The sequence below is a fragment of the Fopius arisanus genome, unplaced genomic scaffold (genome assembly GCF_000806365.1).
Source record: "Fopius arisanus strain USDA-PBARC FA_bdor unplaced genomic scaffold, ASM80636v1 scaffold00021, whole genome shotgun sequence".
Lineage (NCBI taxonomy): Eukaryota > Metazoa > Arthropoda > Insecta > Hymenoptera > Braconidae > Fopius > Fopius arisanus.
This window is the reverse complement of record NW_011887760.1, coordinates 926,547-949,205: the sequence shown is the minus strand read 5'-3', so window position 1 is coordinate 949,205 and position 22,659 is coordinate 926,547. Positions and strand designations below refer to the sequence as shown.

At 35.3% G+C, this 22,659-nt stretch overlaps 5 protein-coding genes across 8 annotated transcripts; 2 read left to right on the top strand and 3 right to left on the bottom strand.

Moving 5' to 3' along the window:
* Positions 1–161: 161 nt before the first annotated feature.
* On the bottom strand, positions 162–6,604 carry LOC105264452 (nucleolar pre-ribosomal-associated protein 1). The gene is made up of 3 exons (XM_011301326.1): positions 6,510–6,604; positions 1,367–6,407; positions 162–1,142 (listed from the first exon to the last, which is right to left on the bottom strand). The coding sequence occupies exons 2-3, from the start codon at positions 6,364–6,366 to the stop codon at positions 209–211; spliced, it is 5,934 nt and encodes a 1,977-aa protein (XP_011299628.1). The 5' UTR covers positions 6,367–6,407; positions 6,510–6,604; the 3' UTR covers positions 162–208.
* Positions 6,605–8,462: 1,858 nt separating this feature from the next.
* LOC105264451 (copper transporter 5.1-like) lies at positions 8,463–9,979 on the bottom strand. Of its 2 annotated transcripts, none has more exons than XM_011301324.1 (4): positions 9,740–9,946; positions 9,354–9,650; positions 8,802–9,028; positions 8,463–8,725 (listed from the first exon to the last, which is right to left on the bottom strand). In XM_011301324.1, the coding sequence occupies exons 2-4, from the start codon at positions 9,620–9,622 to the stop codon at positions 8,604–8,606; spliced, it is 618 nt and encodes a 205-aa protein (XP_011299626.1). In that variant the 5' UTR covers positions 9,623–9,650; positions 9,740–9,946; the 3' UTR covers positions 8,463–8,603. The 2 variants fall into 2 exon arrangements, with proteins under 2 accessions (XP_011299626.1, XP_011299627.1); XM_011301325.1 differs by having other exon boundaries at positions 8,610–8,725; positions 8,837–9,028; positions 9,740–9,979.
* A 243-nt stretch (positions 9,980–10,222) lies between these two features.
* Positions 10,223–12,513, top strand: CkIIbeta (casein kinase II subunit beta). Of its 2 annotated transcripts, none has more exons than XM_011301322.1 (5): positions 10,223–10,375; positions 10,912–10,987; positions 11,153–11,255; positions 11,343–11,724; positions 11,849–12,513. In XM_011301322.1, the coding sequence occupies exons 2-5, from the start codon at positions 10,916–10,918 to the stop codon at positions 11,952–11,954; spliced, it is 663 nt and encodes a 220-aa protein (XP_011299624.1). In that variant the 5' UTR covers positions 10,223–10,375; positions 10,912–10,915; the 3' UTR covers positions 11,955–12,513. The 2 variants fall into 2 exon arrangements, with proteins under 2 accessions (XP_011299624.1, XP_011299623.1); XM_011301321.1 differs by lacking the exon at positions 10,223–10,375 and adding an exon at positions 10,402–10,575.
* A 353-nt stretch (positions 12,514–12,866) lies between these two features.
* LOC105264448 (cytochrome c-2) lies at positions 12,867–15,044 on the top strand. Its single transcript, XM_011301318.1, has 4 exons — positions 12,867–12,991; positions 13,878–13,929; positions 14,041–14,182; positions 14,447–15,044. Exons 2-4 carry the CDS (start codon positions 13,891–13,893, stop codon positions 14,590–14,592), a joined length of 327 nt encoding a protein of 108 aa, XP_011299620.1. The 5' UTR covers positions 12,867–12,991; positions 13,878–13,890; the 3' UTR covers positions 14,593–15,044.
* Positions 15,045–15,182: 138 nt separating this feature from the next.
* Positions 15,183–19,982, bottom strand: LOC105264449 (fatty-acid amide hydrolase 2). 2 transcript variants are annotated; one of them, XM_011301319.1, is made up of 10 exons: positions 19,894–19,982; positions 18,854–19,080; positions 18,343–18,562; positions 17,878–18,095; positions 17,392–17,503; positions 16,893–17,188; positions 16,691–16,792; positions 16,441–16,608; positions 15,472–15,654; positions 15,183–15,370 (listed from the first exon to the last, which is right to left on the bottom strand). In XM_011301319.1, exons 2-10 carry the CDS (start codon positions 19,022–19,024, stop codon positions 15,254–15,256), a joined length of 1,587 nt encoding a protein of 528 aa, XP_011299621.1. In that variant the 5' UTR covers positions 19,025–19,080; positions 19,894–19,982; the 3' UTR covers positions 15,183–15,253. The 2 variants fall into 2 exon arrangements, with proteins under 2 accessions (XP_011299621.1, XP_011299622.1); XM_011301320.1 differs by having other exon boundaries at positions 18,854–19,025; positions 19,894–19,976.
* Positions 19,983–22,659: the final 2,677 nt, after the last annotated feature.

Here is a 22,659-nt window from a genome sequence, read left to right as displayed (position 1 = left end):
ATCTACAGAGATTACCATCAGTTTTCAAGAGGAAAAGAGACGATACGGCAATTTTTCAACGTTGGAAGACAAGAACGATACAATAACTACCACACAAAAATTTAATCAATTGAAAACGTCTTTAGTCATATAAAATATATAAAAATGGATAGAAACGTTAATTCAAGAAAATATGACGTTTTATTTACAATAGTTCTTCATCGATAAATTATGATTTTATCTGAGTTCGCCAGAGGATGACAATATTTCTAAGATTCACTTTGGCTGCATCAAGTTCATCATTACAGTCTATTGACTCCGAGATCCCCACAAACTCACATTTATAGATTAAAATCTCTGCGCACTCTTGTACATCGCCCACAATATTCATCGATATTTCAACCAATCTCTGAATTTGATCTTTATGGATCATCGTACATAATGATTTGTTTTTCAAAATTTCTTCAAGGGAGCGCAACAATTTGGAGTAACAGCTCACTTTTGTATTCCTAGATAATTTTGGAATGAGAATTTTTAAAACTTCGAGTAACATGAATTGAATGTGACTATTTCTATCATTGATACTCAATAATGTATCGAGTAAAGTCCTAACTATTTCGATGATTAACTCGAAGCCTTCGTTGTCTCGAGAATTTATTTCACTGGCAACTACATTAAGCCAGACAAGTAATTCAGAATTGTGACACAAAAACAATGCAGCTTTTGGAATTGTCACGGCCGATTTGATCACTTGGAGAATCAAAGTTTTGGTATCGGCATCAGTAAGAACACTTCCATAAACATAGAAGAGCATTCTGAATAAAAAGAATCTTGATGCAATTTCCATATCGAAGTTTGTCTTTAATCCATCACGTACCACCTCCAGAATCCAATGCCGGTGCACCTTATGATTGATATGAGAGCTATTGAACAAGGTTAAAAATTCCGGTATTGTTCTCAAATCGAGTTCTGGTTTAGCCATAAAAAAATTGTGGAGAGGAGCGTAGAGTGGATTCAATGGTTGAGTAGCAATCAGTGAACTCTTTGCGAGGAATGTCGAAACAAAACAATTCAAACGAACATTAGTCAGTGGACAGTCAAGCGATGCAATGGCATTCCGCACCACGTCAATCATACGCATCCACAGCAACTTTTCCTTTGATCTAAAAAAAATAATAATCTTTTATATGGAAGTTCTGCAATCAATGGATTTTCCAACTCTCTAATTTTATGCCATAAAATTTAAGATATATTTTTACAACCTTTCCGTATTACATAGATAATGTTGAAAGAAAAAATGGAAAGATATGAAAATAGTAGAGACATTATTTTGAATTTTTTAATAGGGAATGAGAGTTTTTTCGAATGTTGAAATGTTCATAATTACCTTGTAGCTTCGAGATGAAAGTAGAATCTGGATAAAATAGTGAGTGCACTCATACGAATCTCCTGACAGGTGCTTCCGCACGCAGCAAACACCAATGCTAGTGCACCAGATTGAGTAACATTATGACATTCAATCATATTATTGTCTGCTAGCAAGTGTGTCAACAGTGGTAAATAAAATGCTGGATCATAAACATTTTTATCGCACGGTAATTCATTGAGTTGCAGTGTTCTTTCAACTGGAAAATTAATTATCGTATTCCTGACCATATCCATGTTGAAGAGCTGTAGGACTTGCGAATTTGATGGTTGTCTCCAAATAGCAGTGTCTGTTCTCCCCCTTACATTGTGATGAGAGGCCGCAGCCTCTCCAAACAGATAAGGTTTATATTCCGTCAATTTGATTCCCGAACATTCATAATGTTGGAGAATCAACAAAATTTGTTTATCGGACTGACTCAACGAGGCATTATAAGCTGATAAGTACAGGGGAATATGAGATGACGTCATTATTGTTGAATTCTTCTTGATAAGGATAAAGATGAGTCGAAGTAAATCTTGCTTGATGTCCTGAGAACTCAACATGAGGTTCACGAATTCGGAATGCGATGTTATCATCTCGAATAATGTTTTTACATATTCGCATTGACTTTCATCTTCGTAAGCGATGTCACAGACTTCTGATAAGGTCTTCAACAATGATAGAACTTTTGTAGAACCGCTTTTCAAATTCTTCAGTCCTGATCTTAAAGAGAACCTCGTGAACTGAGGCCACGAGTAACTTTTACTCAGCTCTTCCAAAATAATGTTTTTCTTAAATGATTTGAGTTTTGTAACTGTTTCGGAAATATACTTGCAGAGAATTTCAATTCGTTCTTCGTCTCTTGTATTCTTTTTTAGAATTGTAACGCTTAGTCGAATGAGAACTTGAATAGTTTGAGTGAGAATTTCCTGGGGATTCTGATGCAGTTGAGAAATTCTTAAGAACAGATTGTAGAGGAGTTTCGTATAGTTCAAATCTACGGTTTCAAGTTTATCGCCACTGGACAAGCTTTTTCTTGAAATTCCCTCACATACCTCAAGGCTGAAGCAAGCATTAATCAGATACGTCACTGCATCTACATTTTGGTTGAGCCAATCTTGAGATTTTTCGGAGAACAAAAAGAATTCAATAATATTCTGTTCATATTGTTGGTTAATTTTAGATAGAAATTCTGAACTCCATTTGTAAGTCAAATTGCTCGATAAGACGCCGAAAATTAGTTTAGGGTGTCCAATTAGAATTTTGTCGCTTGAAACGTGTTTGGTGAATGGTGGAATTAATTTTGGATTTCTCTCGGTGAGAAAACATATAAGGCGGATTGTTGATTCACCAAGTTCGTTCTCTAGTAAGGAGTTGAAAGTTTTTAGATCCACTACTGCGATGAGATGAGGGAAAGCATTCAAGAATTTATAAAGTGAATTTTCCCAACTCTCTATGTTTAGTCTTGTGCATTTTAAATGTGTAAAATAGATAAACACCTTATGGACCATTTGAGTTTCTTTTGATAATTGCGCAATCATTTCTAAATTCTTCTTTTCCGATAATAATTCCATTAATCTTGGCACAACTTGTCCCCAAATAGAGAGAGTTTTTTTATCTTCAGTTAAAAAACCTTCCCGTGGTAAATTCGTTAGACTTTTGAGAATCTCTTGGAGGTCAGACGATTTCAGTTGAAGAATTGAGATATATTTCAGGAGGCAATGTGTGGTTCTCAGTGCCCACCCACCTGCACATTTCCTCAGAACAACTTTCAAAAGAGACATTAATTTATTCTTAAAGGGCACTAATAAATCTTGAATGTCTGACTCCTCATTAATATCCACAATTTTCTCGAAAATTTCGACAAGGCCAATAGTTACAATCTTCGCTGTATTATCTTGTATCTTCGCCACTGGATTGAAAGAATTCAAAAGTATTGGATGTATCAGAATATATCTGGTGCATTCGATTACACTATTTGAGTCATACTTTTCTTTGCTTGAACATTTGTTAAAATCGAAGAGTTTAATTATCACTTGTTTATATTGATCAAGTCTCTTCTCGGTCAGTTCACCTCTCTGGATAAATTGAGTCAGATAAAAGACTGTCATTCGGACTAGATTCATAAATTCATAGTTTGAAATTGAACCATCTTCATTACTCAGAATTCTATCGAATTCAATTACTTCACTGGTAAGTAAATGTTTGCTGAATCTCCCTACAATGTTCTTTGATAATATCTTCTTCAGGGGCATCGGCGTCTCTCCTACTCTCCAGCTATTTAGATATTCCAATTGCCTGCCTGGAATATCCTTACTCATTTCAATTAAAGTATTTGGCGATACTTGACAATGCAATGTTAAAACCGTTATGAACCCAATGAATTTTCCTGCAGTTTCGTTCCAATGCTTTTTCAAATTATCGAAACTAGCACACAGAATAGCTGGAATACTCGCTGTTGGTTTTGTTGACTTATTCAAATTGGTTTCAATTTTTGGAGGTTTTTCTGTTCGAACCACATCAGCATCGGTATTTTCTGCAGTCTTTTCAACATTCTCTATCAATCCCTGGTACTTTACAGCATGTTTGGCTGCCTTTGGTATGATTTTTACTAGCCACTGAGAAACTTCTGTTCTCTCTTCAGAATTCTTGAGAAGATTCAAACTATTTAACCAGATATCTATTTGATCCTCGCACTTTTCAAATATTTTTGATGCCTGCAAAAGCGATTTTATCGTTTGCGTTCCCTCAAATTTAATTTTATCAGAAGAATCTTCCTGTAGAGGTAGCAAGAATAAAAGAGTGTTTGCCAAAAATTGTTCCCTGGGTTCGAAAATCTTGGGATTCAAAAGTTGAATTATTTGAATTGCTTGTAACTTCATGAATTTCAGCTCCTCCTCACTAACATCTTCAAGGGCATTTAATGATGTCAGTAATGCCTGAGAATGCTCCTTCAACTCTTCAAGATCATTTGATCGTATGTATTCAGGAAAAATGCGAAGATAGCACCGCAGTAAATCCAAAATGCATGCAAAATGTTTAGATTTGCGAGGCAGTAAAATCTCCTGTACAGCATCTACATTTTCGTCGGATTCATTTGCATCTCTCCAAACTTTTAAAATGTCTTGGACTGAAGGAAGGTTTTTTAAGACGTAGTCTCTTACATGAGATTGTAAATTTGAATATTCAGAAGTACTTACATTTTTTTCCGCAACATTCAAGAATTTTCTTATTTGATTCAGCATAATTGTGAGAGTGATGAGAGCTTCATGGCGTAGAATAATACAAGGAGCGTGGAGAGAAGGTACAACAGCATGTTTCAACACAATGGAAGGCATAGTTAAAGTTAATGTTGCATTAACCAACTGAGAAGACGTCAATTGTGGAAGAGAAGCCTTGAAACAATGTTCAGGGTCAACAGCTTCAAGAACTCTCTTGATGAAATCCATAACTGCCATCCACTTAGTCGAAGGTCTGGGCTCCAAAAACGGTTGAGTGTATGCTAATTGATGCTTTATGAGATCAGGACAAGCAGCCAAAATTTTTAAAACCAAGTCACAAGGTTTTTCATGCTCCCAGGGTTTTTCCAAACTCTGAAGAATTGTATTGGCCAGCTGATTACATTTCTTCCCAGTTGTACCCAGCGTTTTATCATTGAAAATAATTCCATAACGACTTGATGTCAGAAGAACTAGTAGGAAATCATGAACCGTCTCAATGGCAAGAGCTCGCTCTTCAGGATCCACAGATCCAGTGAGACTCTTTCGTTTTTTATTCTCGAATCCAGGCCAGTTCTTTGGGCCTTTCCAATTGTACAAAGACACCAAATTTTGCACAACCGGTGTGGAAAACACTTGTAGTTTCAGTGTTTTTGTAACAGCACTGTTCTCAAGGACGTAAGTTTTTATGGTATTTAAAACAAGGTGCACAGTCAAGTGAGAATCGTAAATAAGTTGAGGAAATATACTGGCGAGTAATCCACGCTTCTCTAAAAGTCCTCTGATGACCGAAGCTCTAGAATCCACAAGAAATGATAGAATAAAATGAATGAAACATGTTCTAACGCTCTGTGGATCTGTTGGTTTTGTTTGCTGGCACATTAGAATTACTATTTCAGCATGAAATGAAAGATGAGCAAGTAATTCTCGAGGTAGGGTACCTCCCAATGACACGATCGATGCAAGCAAACGTAGGACTATCTTCCGTTGTTTGGGAGTACTTTGTTTGGACATCATCGCATGAATCGTTGATACGTAGACATTTATGAAGTGGTGGCAGGCTTCCTGAGCTGATCCTATATTCTGGGGATACTTTTCCAGAATTTTCATAATGACAATGTGCATACCAGAGAACACTAGTGCTACATTATTCAAATTCTTACTGTCACATCCTTCCAACAATCGAAGAATTTCGAAAACGTTCCCTGATTTTTCTATATATTCTGATGCTAACTCACGTTCAGTATTCTCGCTGCATATCGTCACAAATTTTCGTAAGATACTTAGACCCGAGGCTGTCTTGAAGCTTGATCTCAAGTAGTTTGCGGAAATTTCATTGATCTCCTTGGAGGAGAGTTTTGTTGTAGAAACTTCATCATCGTCACTCGTATTTTTTTCTTCCCTTCTGTTCTGATTCATTTGCTCTGGCTCAGTTTGGTCTTCTTCTGAATTCAGAGCCTTACTATCCGGTGGGGGTTCTGCAGTTTCTCTCACCTGCCGTTCCTTCTTTCTCTTCTTATTTTCTGCCCTTAAAATTGACGAAGAAACATTGTCGTCGACAATAGTCGACCTATCATCGTTAGAAATTCCATTTAATTTCTTGTCTGCCTTTTCTTTTTTCCTTTTCTTCAGTGGCATTCCATCATTATCAGAATTAACGCTTTGATTGATTCCTTCGCTTTTGTCATTTTCATTGTTTACGTAGTGATCAATTTTCGAATCGAGGGGCAATAAGGCTTTTGTGGTTTTTATTCGCTTCATTTTGATTTTCAGTACTTATATTTTTATCTCAATAAAATCAACTGAAAAAGAAATGCAAGGGTATTCAGTTATTTAGTGGAAAAAAATATGGAGCAAAAATCAATTACTAAAAGTAAAATAAATTTTGTAAATGAAATATTTACTTCTAAACAAAAGACACATTTAGTCTTCCTCACATTCTTATTAATCCGGTGACAATGAATAACATTTCTAATGTCTAATTTAACCTACAAATTGAAAAAAAACACACGTGTTAGTGAAGTCCATGGACATGGCATCAAAGAGAATCAACCAAAGTAAAAGTTGAGTTTCCGGACAGGATTAGCACGACCTCCTGGAAAAGATGTCACTATGAATGATTGTCGGTAAACGTAAAACTCATAACGGCTGAGTCTTCTATATCGATGACTGCCACTGGCGCCATCTCTTTAATAGGGTAATATTAATCCTGTTATTTAACAGTTAAATTTTAACTTAGGCACAATTGGTTTATAAATTTACAAGGACAGATGTTAATTATCAAATTGTTACTTCTTACTTTTATTGTTTTTTTTTAGCTGAACGTGGAGTTCTCGTTATGTCGCTAAAAAAGGTAAAACTAAACAATATATATCACATATAGTCCATGTCAGGGAATGCGGAAAACTAGGCCGCTCCATAATTTGGGGGTATGAATAATAGAGACTGACAAATGATAATTTAAGGGTGCAAATAAACCTACAGGAGGCATTCTCCGAAAAAACAAACACGGATAAAATTTTGAAGCTTCGATTTTGCTGATTTTTTTGGGGGGTAATAGTAGGTAATTAGAGAAGCTTTCATGAATTTTTCTAAATTTTTTTTCAAAAATTAATAACTCCTCGAAATATTTAGTGAATAAAATTTTTTTCCTCTTGAAATTTCAATTTTTAACTATATTTTTATTAAAGAAATATTGCAAAAATATTGATCACTATTATAGATCACTTCTATAGATTTTCAATTTTGAACTTTCTTTTTTTACTTGACAAAAATCTCGAAAAACGTTTGATTTCTTTCATGAATTTTGACATTTTTTTCATGATGGGGAAACAATTCCCTTTATATTTTATTCCAGGTTTGATATTTTCATCGTATTTTCTTCTATTCTAGAACATCGATACTTGATTTTTTGTATGAAAATATGTAATTAATGGTTCCTTATAATTCCCTCAATTTCATCTAGAAAGACCGAAGTGTAGTGTTGATCCGAAAATTCGAAATATGCAAATCAAGTATTCAGTTTGCCGAATTGAAGAAAATACATTGAAAATATTAAAACAGGAAACAAAAATACAAACACAAGACTTTGCTCTTTCTAATGCGGAATTCGAAATATGACGATAAAGGAATTTAGAGGAGCCATTAATTACATATTTTCATACAAAAAATTAAGTATCGATGTTCCAGAATAGAAGAAAATACGATGAAAATATCAAAACTGGAATGAAATATAAAAGGAGTTGGTTCTCCATCATGAACAAAATGTCAAAATTTACAGAAAAAAAATCAAACTTTTTCGAAATTAAAAAAAAAAAGAAAGTGTCCGACCACCAACCAAAAATGTGTAATTTCTGCTTAAAAATTGAAAATCATCATTTTAGAAATGATGAATATATTTGCAGTTCTCAAAAATAAAAATATAGTTAAAAATTGAAATTTCAAAAGGAAAAAAACTTTATTTAGTCCATATTTCGAGAAGTTATGAATTGGAAAAATTGGAAAAAAAAAATTGAAAAAATTTATGAGTGCTTCTCTCATTGCCTACTATTAACCACAAAAAACTCAGAAAAATGCAAATTTCAAAGTATTAGTCGTGTTTATTTTTTCGGAGAATGTCCCATATATGAAAAAATTGATAGGAATATACAGGATTTGAAAAAGGAAAATTGAATTTGAAATTCAATCGTATTTCTCTTGATCTTTATCGAAAATCTATTAGTTCGATGATTTCTGTTAGAATTCTATTCGACGATTTCAGCTGTCGTCTGATTTTATCGCGTTAAAACTCAGGAAATATATCTAAAAAAAAAACATAAAAAAGGACCTGTGGAAAGGGGTATTTCACGAAACATGAGTTTAACATAGTAAAAACAACATGTATATTTATCCACGTAGAATTTGTCAATATAAAACAATCAGTTAAAAATATCCTCACTAGTTTCATAATATCAGCACATAATTTTATCAGTCCGCTTTGATGAGAATTGAGCAGAAAATCATTGTTCGTTCTGGGGATCATTTTGAGTATGAACCTCCGCATTAACTGCAGAAATTTCTGGTTCGACAACAGAAACTGTCGACTGTTGGCTCCCGCCCTCAGACGTCTCGACATTTGCCCCTGAAATATCAACAAATCTTTGAAGAATATCCGATCGAATAAAACCCCAGAGAGCCCCCGAGACAATTGTATTTACCAACGCATTCTGATTCGCACGGGACGTCTTCGTACCTTCGACGAACTTCTTTCAAATTGAGGGCTAGCAACGTCGGTCCAAAAATGTGATAACCGATAGCTGCACCCGTTATTAAGGCCAGGCAAATGTATCCGTTGTAAGTCATTGCTGCAAGCATCATTATGTAGCCAAGTGCAGCATGAACTGCATAGTGAAACACCTCGATTAACCACCGACATAACGAGTGACTGGAAAATAAATTATTTTATTCACTCAGCATTTATTTTATTATCCCAACTAACGATTACTTAGATTTCTACCGAACTTTTTACCACTTTTTTTTAGATTTTATTTTTTAAAAAGTCGACAAAATCGAATTTTTTTTCATGACTTATTTCACTTTGAAAATGTGAGCTTAAAAAATTAGCGAGAGAGTAAAGCGTAATAAGCTGATAGCGATCAATTTTCAAATACCTGTTCGTAGTTTTGATTCTATTTTACAAAATAGGTCCTGAAATAAATTTCAGTATTTTTACCCTTTACCCTCTCGGCTGAATTGAGGAAAAAAATTACCAACGGAATCCTCTATTATCAGCTAGACCTGCAGGTACTAAATGATACAAGAGAAATGAGTTTTCATTCACACTGGATGCACTTGGAGATAATGCAGCTTTATTGATCTGACGAATTTTTATTTGAAATGTCTTCATGGCCTCGTAGGTGATGGCCAGGGCTATGAGTCCTAGACAAGTTGCAACTAGACCCCAGGTAGTTGTAACGTTGTATCCAGGGAGAATAAATGGCCTGAGATCCGTGCCAAACCAGAACCACATATGCATCATTATTTACAAAATGTTATACTGTTGGAAACTGAAATGGAATGACAGTTTCATAGGATAATTTTTCTTCTATTAATTTTCCAAGTAGTACAAAACATATGTTTCAGGTTATAAACTTACAGTAGAAAACTGTTGGAGTACTCCTAGCTCCCATTCAAGTGATAAAACGACATTCTTATGACCATATGATAGCAGTGTTGACGGAACAGAGTGCATTCTAATAAGTAAACATTAGACAGCCCTACCCAACTACCCTACATCCTGAAAAATGGCTGATTTGAATCAAGTATTGAGTCATTTGACTCTTCTCTTCATCTAGCACATTGATTGATTGACAAGACAGCACTTTAATCATAAACACGTCAAAATTCCCTCCCACTATTCCTGTTTCCATCCTAAAATTATTTAAATAGCTTTTCAATATCAAAGGAATCACGGTTCTTCTCTTCATTCCCTTGATTTGACTCTGTCATCATTAATAGACAGTAATTTGACTCGAGAGCGACTTTAATTATATAAATTCTAAAAATGCCATTTGCAAAAATAAAATTATGAAAATAGTCTGGGAATATTGGTATTTTTATTAGATTGTTCATAAATGAGCTAGTAATAAAAAAATACCACGAATTGGGACTGGGTGTAATTAAAAAATGGCGGTATCTCGATTTTTTAGTTGATGATCGAGCGAAAAAGATTGAACTTCAGACTGAAGCGAGGCGTGTGGTGGCGTGTGTGACTAACCAGCAACATCTGAAGGTAAGCTGTGCCTCTGAGCTGTTTATTTTGCATTGCCTATTTTTTATAAATATCTCACCAGTGAGAATGATCTCACCGATCCGTGATATCTGAACGAATAACAACAACCATTATCCCACGAGTTATGCATTTTCTGGATGCACATTCTCCAGACGGATATCCCAAAGGGATCTGACATTGGTGGTGATGACCACGGAACCGTACGTGAGGCGCGTTCAAGAACACTATCAATTACCCATTTGACAATAATGAACAATAATATCATATCCACTCAATGGGCGAATAATTCGTTAAAAATCCATGCAATTTTAATGAACATTAGGGCTGTGAAATCAATCAAATCAATTCTCATCGTGATTATATTGTTGTCTCTCTCCCTCCGGCTACGTTGCCTCAATTTTGTGATGCAAGAAGTTTTAATCATCGATAAAGCCATTTTTCAGTCAGTCTAGGGCACGATAATCTCAAGTCTTCATTGGTATTTTTTAGACGTGAATTAATGGGAGAAGTGATAATTTGTTGGATTTTTTTTTCAGAAAAATGAGCAGCTCTGAAGAGGTTTCTTGGATCTCATGGTTCTGCGGCCTGCGTGGAAATGAATTCTTCTGTGAAGTAAGAATTTTATGGAAAGATTTAGCAGAAACTTGATTTGAGGCCATTCTGTGAAAAGTTAACAAGATCTGATTTTTCAAATTTTATTGACTTTGTATATTAATAGAAAATTTACCTATCCTTCGTACAAACTATTTTATAAAATAATGATTTCGTTGATTGCAGGTCGATGAGGATTACATCCAGGACAAATTCAATTTAACTGGTTTAAATGAGCAAGTTCCCCACTATCGTCAAGCCCTGGACATGATCTTGGATTTAGAACCAGGTAAAAACTCGTAAATAACGTATCGGTAATATCTGGTCCAGTGGATTGAAATATTATGGATGCTCATGAGATGTAATTGATCAACAGATGATGACCTGGACGATAATCCAAACCAGTCAGACCTCATCGAGCAAGCTGCTGAGATGTTATATGGATTGATCCACGCCCGATATATCCTGACAAATCGTGGAATTGCCCAGATGATAGAAAAATATCAGGCTGGGGACTTTGGCCACTGCCCCAGGGTCTACTGTGAATCCCAACAGATGTTACCACTTGGGCTGAGTGATGTACCTGGTGAGGCCATGGTCAAGAGCTACTGCCCCAAGTGCATGGACGTTTATACACCCAAAAGTTCAAGGCACCATCACAATGATGGAGCCTACTTTGGCACTGGTTTTCCACATATGCTCTTCATGGTTCATCCAGAGTATCGACCCAAACGACCTACTAATCAATTTGTACCCAGGTAAGCATTTGTCAAGGAAACGTGTCATTTTTGAGGCGATATCTCACTTGTCTGGAATTATGTACATTTTACAAAGTTTACGTAATTTTAATTGATTATCTGATCTCTTTTCTTTTTTTTTCAGATTATACGGATTCAAAATTCACCCAGTAGCCTATCAGATGCAACAGCAATCAGCAGCCACATTCAAGGCACCGCTTCGTACTCTCTACAACAATGGCAAACGTTAAACTATCAACCTTCCGCAACGATTAAATAAAAACAATTTCATACAAACAACATTATTATACGTGAGAAAGAAATAACAACTCAGCTAGTGATCTAAGTTAATTTCATCGTTTATAATTGTTTCTTTCTCGTCATTATCAAAACTTTGCAGTGTACGACTGCTTGTTACGTTAGATTTATCCGGTATTATTTTTGTTGAAGAGATCACTATTTGTTCCGGTGAGTTGCAGTCGGGGTGGCCAACTAGTTGTGGACAAAGTAAAGACGTTGAGAAAGTCGGTTGGAATTGTAACGTAATTATTCACTCAATGCCAGTGTAAGAGAATTATGTTAGAATAAATTGAGACGAGTGTGAAACTGATGGGACATCGGAGACTTCTGTATTCAATGAACATTTTGGTAAAAAGTTAACTGAATATCCTATACAAAATTTATCATAACTAATTGTGTATAAAGTAGAATGTGAATTTAGTATAAAAAATTATGAATTTAAAGTGTAAAATTGTATTTGCTTAGAATCCATCTACCCATGAATTTTAGTAAATTTTATCGATACACCAGTTCTTCGGTATTACTACTCATTTAACTTTTTATGAACATAATTAACAACTAAATACTGTTATTTAAGTATCAATTAATAATTAATACTGATCAATTAATATTTTGTTCTTATCATATATGCGATTTCCTCAGTAATTTCACTCTCGTCCTTAATTTAAGAGATATTTTCGAAAAATTCACTGAGCATAACTAAATCTACAGCGTTTTCCAAACTATATTGGAAAGATCATTTGTAAATCCCGCCCATGTTTCTCCAAAAATGGCGGCACCAATCAGAATTAACATTGCACTTTCTCGCTCCGGAGACTCCCCTCTCGAGTATCTTTCCACTGTATATAGTTGAGAATTGCTACGCATTTCCATCGGACGTCAACTCAATTCTTAGCAGAGTTACGTCAGTGCATCGATTACCAAGAGCAACGCTTGAGCTGTTCAGATCTTGAGTCAGATCTTGGTTCTTAGCTGATCCTCTACACAGGTGATTATATTTACATAAGATCTCTGACACTTCATACAACTGAGAAAAATTTCACCCTATCAGGTTATTATCACCCTAATTAATTAATATCTTCACGTGGAAGTGGTGATTCTTTGGAAAGACATCAGGTTATCATTGGCATTGGCATTCGAACGCCCTCGAAAGCACGTGTCCCCTGATCTCGGATCATTAAATCATTTCCACATCCATTAAATCCATCCTGGATAAATTTCGACTGTTACAGAAGTAACGAACGATTTATCATCAAGTTTTTTTCATGGTCCTTCTAAATGTGTTTGTCATAAAATTCAAGGGAATTATATAACATTCTCTGGCTCCAAGCCAGTGCTCTACTGTCTTTATTTCGTGACCACGCGATGAGCTATTTTTTTATGCTCATCTTCACGTGACAATTTTTTTTAAGGAAATTTCAATGAATTCAGTGTCTCAATGAATTTGGAATTTTCACGGAGTTGTGGAGCATTTTCTTGGATTGTTTTTACATTGCTCATGCGTATGAGGGTGAAAACTAGAGTAGTAATTGCTTATTGGGCACCGCCACGGAAAATAGAGGTCACCCAGTTTCGATGGAGACTTTAGACACTTGAGACAATGAAAGTCTTTTTTTTTCAATTCTAAATGTTGTTGATTCTGGGCGAGAAGTTTTAATTATGAAAATCAATAGTTTTTTTTTAGATAAATCCGTATTTAGGGAAAATTTTAAATGATATTAACCGAAATTTGAGTGGAATGCAATCGTTACCATTTTTAGATTCCGAGATATAAGATAAAAATTGATCTCTCAATGAATTTGGAGTATTATGTTGTATAACTTGGCGGTGGATACAATTCCTTTATTGAGAAATAATGATCAATTTTTTTTCAGATAATTAAAGATCATGGGTGTCCCCGCTGGTGATGTAGAAAAGGGCAAGAAGGTAATTAAAATTGCTAATTGTTTTCACCGTATTTTCATCTGCATGATAAATTCCCAGTTAATAGCTGATTTTGGGAAAAATCATGCTAATTCGAGTATTACCTCTTGCTAGATCTTCGTCCAGAGATGTGCACAGTGTCACACCGTGGAAGCTGGTGGTAAACACAAAGTAGGACCCAATTTAAGTGGTCTCATTGGAAGAAAAACGGGACAAGCCGCCGGATTCACTTATTCGGACGGTAACAAAGCCAAAGGTGAGTTTTGTCAATTAATAAGTTGCTCTTCCAGTGAGAGTTCAAAGAAAAGGAAAATAAATTGAATAGTTCTCTAAGTTCGTAAATGTGACTTCAGAGAAACCATTTTTTTTATTGAAATAAAGCAATCTCCTTAGAGTAAAAATATCCATTTGATATGGACCGATTTTTTCGGGATCAGATCAAGATCTGTTTATAAAAATTTTTTTCTTTATCTATTTAATGATTTTTTGGTGTAATTAACGTCATACAATAAATATGTAGGAATTATCTGGAACAAGGATACTCTGTTCGAATACTTGGAAAACCCAAAGAAGTACATTCCTGGTACAAAAATGGTGTTCGCTGGATTGAAGAAACCTCAGGAGCGTGGGGATCTAATTGCATATCTGGAGTCAGCTTGCAAGTAAATAATTAAAAAAGGAGGCTTAAATGTTGGCATCAAGTGTGACTGAACTCCTGGCAGTTTCATCCGTTCATATTAAATAGTTGAATTAAAAATTTCAATGTCAACGTCACAGTCTGACAATCTTGCTGATGTAAATGTAAAGATCAATGCAAGACGATCCTCACGGAAAAACAATGCTAATGTAACTCAATGAGACGCTGGTGCGTTTGAAACTAGTAAATGAATTGCTAAAAATAAGTAGGTAAAATAATAAATCGATGAAACACCAACATTGATATTAATTCACTTTAACTCATGTGTTATTGAATTATGTCGACGTTGTGGACACTGTATTATTCTGAATCCGAGTGGTTCAATATTTATTGTCATTGTATTTTTGTTTTTCCGTAAAAATTGTGTCAATCTGTACAAATAAACCATCGATGGGTTGAAGACTCAGTATCAAAATACAAATCCGCTCGAATTTTTTGTGTACTCTGCATTGAAACTCTGCTTTTACCTTTCCAAAACTATTTGCCAACAAATTGATCGGATCGTAAAATTGTCTCGTAAACTATAGCGTCTAGGCGTTTGGATCTTTCTAAATTCACATACGATCTTGTACTCTCTTTATTTTTCCACGCAATAAACAACCTATTATGTATTCGACATTTTGATACGAATTATAAAATATCGTCAGAATAATTAGCAGTGGTGGGGGGTATCCAGCCACCAAACACTTGCTCTAATTCTGCAGCTACGGCCAGGCACAGACGGTCCTGATGTGGAGCAGCGAACACCTGGAGGCAATAATTTACCGTGTGGTACACAAATGACCAATTAAAAGAAAGTTTTGAGGCATTTGTTGGAACAGGTTATTTTTTATAAAAATTTTTGTTACCTGGAATCCCGTGGGGAGACCTCGGGCATTCAGTCCCATGGGTATCTGAGTCGAGGGGAAACCTAGGGCATTACACAGTAAAGAATAGCTTGCAGCTGTTGAGTGCATCATTGTTTGGCCGAGAAGTGGAGCTGCACCGGTGAATGTTGGATACAAAAACACACCGTCATCTCCGAGGAGATCCTAATGTCCGGGTAAGTCAGTAGATTTCAATTAAGCATCGGAAAAATAACATGTATTTGAAAATTCTATAGAAAATTCTATAGAAAAACCTAGGAACTAAAAATTCTGGGAATTCAATTTAAGGACCGGTTGGATTATCTGGAAAAGATAATTTACTCCAAAATTGGGATTCCTAATTACTCTGGCAATTAATCGTTTTCTTTTTTTCAATAATTGTTAGCTAGCGTTCTAGCGGTTGTCAACGACTAGAACGCTAGCTAACAATTATCGGAAAAAACAATTAATTGGCGGAGTAATTAGGAATCCCAATTTTGGAGTAAATTATCTTTCCGAGATACTCCATCCGACCCTTAACTAATTTGAGTCGTGAATCCTTTGGAAAAAATGGTTAGATTATATACTTTCTAATAATCCGATTAATTGATAGTTAATAATTAATCGAATTAATTGAGTTAAATATTAATTGATGTTTTCGTTGATTTTTTGTCCGATCAAATGAATTTTCACGTTGAAATTATCCTGTTTAAGGCCCGGATGGACTATCCGGAAAAGATAATTTACTCCAAAATTGGGACTTCTAATTACTCCGTCGATTAATCGTTTTTTCCGATAATTGTTAGCTAGCGGCCTACTTGTTGACAACCGCTAGAACGCTTGTTTACAATTATTGAAAAAAACGGTTAATTGCCAAAGTAATTGGGAATCCGAATTTCGGAGTAAATTATCTTTTCCAGATAATCCACCCGAGCCTTAATTGACTAGTTATTTAAATTCAAATATTTTTACCAAAAGCGTGAGCTTCAATTCCTCCATTTTTCTCATGTATTTCGGCACTTCTGATAGAGTCATGAACCCGTTCATATCCTGAAACATAGTCATCACAATTGCTGGCCTACTGTATTGGGATAATCCTAGTAGGGATTTCATGAATTCAATCGTTGAATTCACCCGCTCCTAAATAAATTAAACATAAATCAGTAAAATTTCCTTCAGCGAATTTGCAAGATATACAAATTTCTAGGTAAATAAAATTCACCTCTTTATTGTTGGGATTCATCAAAAACGTCAGCTTCTCCTCTATATCGAGGAAAGCTGCAATTCCCAATTCACAAATGTCAGTGATTCCCTCAAGTTCGGGCTAAAAGTCGAAAATTTTGAAAATATAAATTTCAATTATTTGAGCAGAATGATTTTTCTCTGAGTTTTCCCAACCAATGAGGTTTTATGAATTGATTTACCTTGCTGACTCTTGCACCTCGTTTTTCAAAATGCTTGAGAGCTCGACGAATTGAACTTCTGGTGTCTTCATTAGTAGGCGTCAATCCGAAAGTGTCAATACTCTCCATGTAGAATACCTTGAGCTTGGACAATTCGACGGGCTCATCTAGTCTTAAGTTCTGCTTACACCCTGCGGACATGATCTTGAACGCCAGCATCAGGTCCTCGGTGTACCTCGCCATCGGGCCAAGGACCAGGTACTTTTGAAATTTGCAATCATTGATCAGTGGATAATGACCTTCGAGTGGCACTACTCCTGCAAAAGAGATCATTATATTTTTCACTACCCGCTATTGTTTCTCATTAGAACACTTAGACTTTGCAATTATTCTTTTCTATTAATACACAAATAAAGACAACTCTGTGGTAAATATTGTTAAGCCGCCCTTTCCAACCCTTTTTATCAATTAAATTTCAATAATTGCAATAGAATTACAATGAAAAATTAATTTTTATTACCGGGTGTGGGTTTATGTCCAAAGATGCCGTTGAAGAGACCCGGAAGTCGAATAGATCCAGCTGTATCAGAAGCAACACCTATGAGTGATGCACCAGCTCCCAAAAGGGCACCCTAGAAACAAATTTTTTGTATTTCGTCAAGGAATTGTAAGGCAAAGCCAATACTCCAGGTATTCTAACGTACGATCATTGCTTTCATCATTTTTCCCAGTAGCATTTTTCAAATATTCATTGTAATTGAATGTAAATGATAATTGGAATTAAGAAAATTCCTATGGAATTTTCAATATTTGGTTTGAGTATTATATTTCCATAGGGCAGGCGTAAGCGAGATGTTCTTCCGTTGAATTATGTTCAACCGGGTTCATTAAATATTAAAAAATACACTTAAAATTTTTTTAATTCATTGAATGGAGAATGGACTGGAGATTTAACTGAAAAAAAAATGAATTTGTGCAATAGTGAATAGGTAAAAGCTGATTTTACCTCGCCTCCAGAAGAACCACCAGCTGATCGTCTTCCATCGTACGGATTGGTTGTAGTACCGTAAACGAAATTAGTAGTTTCAAAAGTACAACATAATTCTGGAGTATTTGTTACACACAGAGCGATTGCACCTGCATTTTTCATTTTTATTACAGCGAGACAGTCTTCATCTGCTTTGATTCCACGTCGCATCGTCGTACAGCCAGTGAAACTGAGACCTTAACATAGACATAAACAAATTACTCAATTAAAATTATAATAATTCTTCTGAAATATACATTCGCCTTCTAACGTTGATAATTAGATCAAGGAGTCAAAACCAAGACTTTCGAAAAATGAAGTGAGATCCAATTTCAATAGTTCGTCAAAAATCAATGAAAAATCCTGGGAAGGAATTCTATCGGAAAATCTATCGATGAAGTGGAGAATTTCTTTTACTTATATATCATGTAGTAATTTTCTTACCTTTCACTGCACAACTTTCTTTAATTGTGAAGGGTACACCAAATAATGGTTTATTGGTGACAATATAATCAATAGTGACTTCACCACTGTCGAAAATTTTGTCACATTCTTGTGCTTCCTTGATGGCATCTTCGTACCGATGATCAACGACTGCATTGACAACGGGATTCACTTGCTTTATTCTCTCGATGTAGGCAGTTACCACAGCCTCACTTGATACCTAGTGAAATATTATTCAATTAATTCCTATTAATGAAATTTAACTTATGAAAAGTATTAGCAAAACTTTTCGAAAATTCGACTGCATTTCAATTAGGATTCTACAATAAAATCAACTTCTATTATAAAATTATATTTATTCTTTGCATCAATTCAATGAAAAATTGCAAGCACACATTCTCATTATGTCATCATTATCATAATGAATTCGGAATTACTTTCCAAATTGAATTATGAGTAATATTGTATTATTGTTTAAGAGAATTATGAGAAAAGTGTATGAGATAATTACCTGACGCAGGCGAATTTTTTTCGCTAATTCACTAGCACTCAATTGAAGAAGAGGATTGGATGTCGGTGGTATTTTCTGGGGCTGCTTACGATGCCGAAACCAGAAAAATGGTTGGGATATCCTTAGGAGAACTGATGTCATCCAGAATGCGAGCCGTAGGATTAGGAGCATTCTTAGCAATAAATCCACATGAATTGCTTCAATATTCAATTACTTCTACATGAATTCTGTAGTGAGTACGGTACATTAATTTTAAAGAAATTATTGAGTTTTTCGGAATATCGAGTTCACATGACAGAAAACAGAATGAAGATATCATTGGGATGGAATCAGAATATATCAGTGCTGGCAGACATCAGTTACACAAAAGTCAGAGTTCAGGTATGATCGCGGAAATAATGACTTAGCTCCCGATTATAAAAATTTACGACATCAATTGTCAAAGCGGATAATTTATTAGATATCCACGTAACTGCCAACAATTATTGCAAAATTTTCCTCTCCATGCTTGTATATTATTATTATTATTTTGTTACATTCAGTTTAAGCTTAATTGAAACAGCAAAATTTTATTTTTTTATGAAGACAAACAAAGAACAAATTCTAAAAAAAAAAAATTCTAAAAAAAAAGTATGCCATGATTTTATTTTCTAATCGCAGTTTCGATATTATATTTTTTTTGTATTTGTTCACATCGAATGTTCTTTGATTGTCAAAAAATTATATTACAGTAATTACTGATATCAATGTTTTGACTGGAGCATATGTAGATTGCGTGAATGACTAGCGATATTCTGACTTTTTTTCCCAAGGCAATGAGTAAGATGAACGTTTAAGTACAATATCTAATTTATTTAAGTAATATTCGTGTATATTTCCCAGTTAATTCAGTCAAAATCTTTTCTACTTCGAAGCAATTCGAAAATTAACCATTTTTATTTCTCATTGTTTTCATTTTCAATTGTTCAAAATTTATTTGTAGTATTTGGATTTCTTTGTATTATTTTTCAGACGAGGTGGAATTTGATGAAGATACTTACTCGACTCTTATAAAATAATTTAAAAATTTGGAAAAAGTCTGGACGCGTGGGAAAAGGCTTGCACTTAAATCGATTGCAAATTTCCCAATATCATCTTGGATTAATCCAATTGCAAGTCATTCAATTATAAACACTTATTGAGATATACTCGTGCTCTCACAACGACCATTTCTTGCGTACTGGTTCAGCTCATTCTTACAAAATGATAAATACTTATCAATATTTTTGGTGGAACTACGCACTCCTTTGTCGAGCATTGATATCTACACAAAAAAAGCAAAAAATAGTGAAATCGTTAAAAAATTTTATGAGATATCCATTGAAATTGTCATTAGTTCTCTGATTTTATTGAAATGTTGCGATGAAAATTCAGAAAAACTGAGCATTTCCCCCTGCACGACAATTCTGCAGTAAATATTTTCCCAAAATTTCGTGCGATTATTAATTCTTGAGATATAGCCGAGTAAGAATCTTCAAACTTAAGTTTTCATTGAAACCATACATTTTAATTAACAAATAGGGTGTAATTTTCATTTAATTGAGAATCGAAGAATATATTCACATGAATATTGAAAATTTTTATGAGTTTATAATCGATTCTCAAATGTATCGTCTAATCAAGTCCTAATCTTCAGACCTCCGTTCTTAACGAGTGTAATATAGATAATCAATCGATTATGTGCAAACCGGAAAATAAGAGATAGCGAAAATTCTATATAAACTAGCATATAGGGGCACAATCTTTGAACCTGGATTTTTTTAAAAGGAAATTTTAGGACTCCCCATGTGACTGTGAAAAAACGATATTCAGAGAAATTCGTGTGTTTTCATTCCTGAGATATTCTCCGATAATCACCCACAGATGCAATGCATTTATATTACTTCAGTAATTTATACCAGATCAAATTTCCCTCAATTACCTGAGATTCCTTATCGCTCTCCCCTCTCTCTCGACCCTGACGCCGAGGAAAACAATTTCATCATCAGTACAAACGAATCCCTTGAACATCAATCGTCAATTTCGAAGCTAAATGAATCATCAATTGTCACTGAAAAATGGCATCCGCTCCACTGGAGTTCCAGCAGAAATTAACTCTGAGACACATCGCATCAGTGAAGATAATACAAATGCTGTGGAGGCAATCAGAAGCCCGAGAGGACGCCAAGAAATTTCTACAGAGTAACATAGCGAGGTCGAAATCACCGTACAATTCGAAAAAAAAACTTCTGCGTCTTGTGATAAGGAAACTCCTGTCCTTTCTGGAGAGATGGAATATTCCAGGTGGAATGAAGAATGATCTGAGTGTATTCCTGGTGGAGATGATGGTCCATGCAGTGAATTGGCTAGCGAAGACAGTTGAAGCCATGATTAATGAGGACGATAGAAATTGCTCGAAGAAAATGGCATTTTTCGTTGATAATTTTTCCTGGGACGATGTGGGATGTCACGATGGACACGCTATCCTCAAGGCCTACGTCAGTGATAAGGACACTGTTGATTTCAGGACCTGGTGCCAGTTGTGCTACTACTGCATCGAAGAAGACATCACCAGATTATCTGACACCATCGACTGGGACAACTGTCGGGAATTCACCAAGGCTTATTTTCCCATTTACTGGTATCAGAAGATTCACGGAAAATTTCCTACCAAGAAGATGTTCATACCCAATGAATTTTCGGTTTATGTCAATGAGAAAAGACGTGGGGTTTACAACGAGGAGACTATCATTCAGAATTTAATCAGCGAGAGTGTCTTCGAGGGGAGTATATCTGCTGTTAAGTACTTCAGGAAGGCTTTTGGAGATGATGATAAATTTCAAAAGCTATTCTCCGAGGGAGGATTCTTCTTCACGTCTTATCCAGAGATGATGGTTTATCTCATGGGGGAAGTCAAGGACGAGGCACTTCTCCAGTCATTTTGCGCGTCTGGTGATCAATTCACTTATCTTTTGGGATGGCCGTGGATTCTATTCGTTGACACATGGTTGAACAAGATTTTCACCATGAGTGCTCCTCATTTTCGGCTGCTCTTCGAGTTCATTCATAATCGCATTCAGAGCGAGAGGGATGAAGTCGGCAAGGTGGAGTATGGGAGAAGGAAGGCCAAGGGCCTTTACTCCGAGAGATTCTACGAGCCTTTTCGTAAAGTCTGGATGATTTTCTGTGAGAAGTTCGGGGGAAACCGCCAATTTGCTCGAGATATCTTCTGGAAGTCCTTTCAGACGGAGGACACTGCCTTCTGTAGAATTATTCTCGACGGCCTTGCCAATGGCGAGAGGAGATTTTTCTTGAATTTCTTGGGGGTCTCTATACAGAGGTTTCCTACGTGGCGGGTCGACCGGGAATTTCGACAGGAGTTCCTCCGGGAGGTCCTTGTCTGCGATGAGGAACGACAACTTTTCGAGATAATCCTTCTGTAATTGGCTCAAAGACTATTCATATCTGAGGGTCGATTGAGAATTTCACGTCTGGTTTTTTTTTGATCCATTGAAATATTTCTGTGTATATAAATGTATAAATTCGCAAGTTATTTAGTTTGAATTAATAAAAACAAATAGATAAGTCTTGAGAAAGTTTCAATACAGCCTTTGTTGCTTCGTCATTTATACAAATTATTCTCATTAATAATTCTGAGCCACAAAGAAATAGACATCACAGTAAAATCATTTTTTAAAACCTGCAGGATGTATTTTCACAAGATGGTGACGCCCAAGTAATTATAATTATTGTATGAATAATCAAATAAAATAAAAAAAAAAATTATA

Bases quoted from the DNA above. Each gene is read 5' to 3' on its own strand.
- LOC105264452 (XM_011301326.1), bottom strand. From the start codon at position 6,366: ATGAAGCGAATAAAAACCACAAAAGCCTTATTGCCCCTCGATTCGAAA. The intron at 1,143-1,366 runs GTAATTATGAAC...TATTTTTTTTAG, and splicing joins TTTCATCTCGAAGCTACAAG to ATCAAAGGAAAAGTTGCTGT.
- LOC105264451 (XM_011301324.1), bottom strand. From the start codon at position 9,622: ATGATGCATATGTGGTTCTGGTTTGGCACGGATCTCAGGCCATTTATT. The intron at 9,029-9,353 runs GTAATTTTTTTC...TTTATTTTCCAG, and splicing joins GATAATAGAGGATTCCGTTG to TCACTCGTTATGTCGGTGGT. The intron at 8,726-8,801 runs GTAAATACAATT...TTGATATTTCAG, and splicing joins GTGCGAATCAGAATGCGTTG to GGGCAAATGTCGAGACGTCT.
- CkIIbeta (XM_011301321.1), top strand. The intron at 11,256-11,342 runs GTAAAAACTCGT...ATTGATCAACAG, and splicing joins GATCTTGGATTTAGAACCAG to ATGATGACCTGGACGATAAT. The intron at 11,725-11,848 runs GTAAGCATTTGT...TTTTTTTTTCAG, and splicing joins ACTAATCAATTTGTACCCAG to ATTATACGGATTCAAAATTC.
- LOC105264448 (XM_011301318.1), top strand. From the start codon at position 13,891: ATGGGTGTCCCCGCTGGTGATGTAGAAAAGGGCAAGAAG. The intron at 13,930-14,040 runs GTAATTAAAATT...ACCTCTTGCTAG, and splicing joins ATGTAGAAAAGGGCAAGAAG to ATCTTCGTCCAGAGATGTGC. The intron at 14,183-14,446 runs GTGAGTTTTGTC...ATAAATATGTAG, and splicing joins GGACGGTAACAAAGCCAAAG to GAATTATCTGGAACAAGGAT.
- LOC105264449 (XM_011301319.1), bottom strand. From the start codon at position 19,024: ATGCTCCTAATCCTACGGCTCGCATTCTGGATGACATCAGTTCTCCTA. The intron at 18,563-18,853 runs GTAATTATCTCA...ATATTTCACTAG, and splicing joins AAAAAATTCGCCTGCGTCAG to GTATCAAGTGAGGCTGTGGT. The intron at 18,096-18,342 runs GTAAGAAAATTA...GTCTATGTTAAG, and splicing joins AGAAAGTTGTGCAGTGAAAG to GTCTCAGTTTCACTGGCTGT.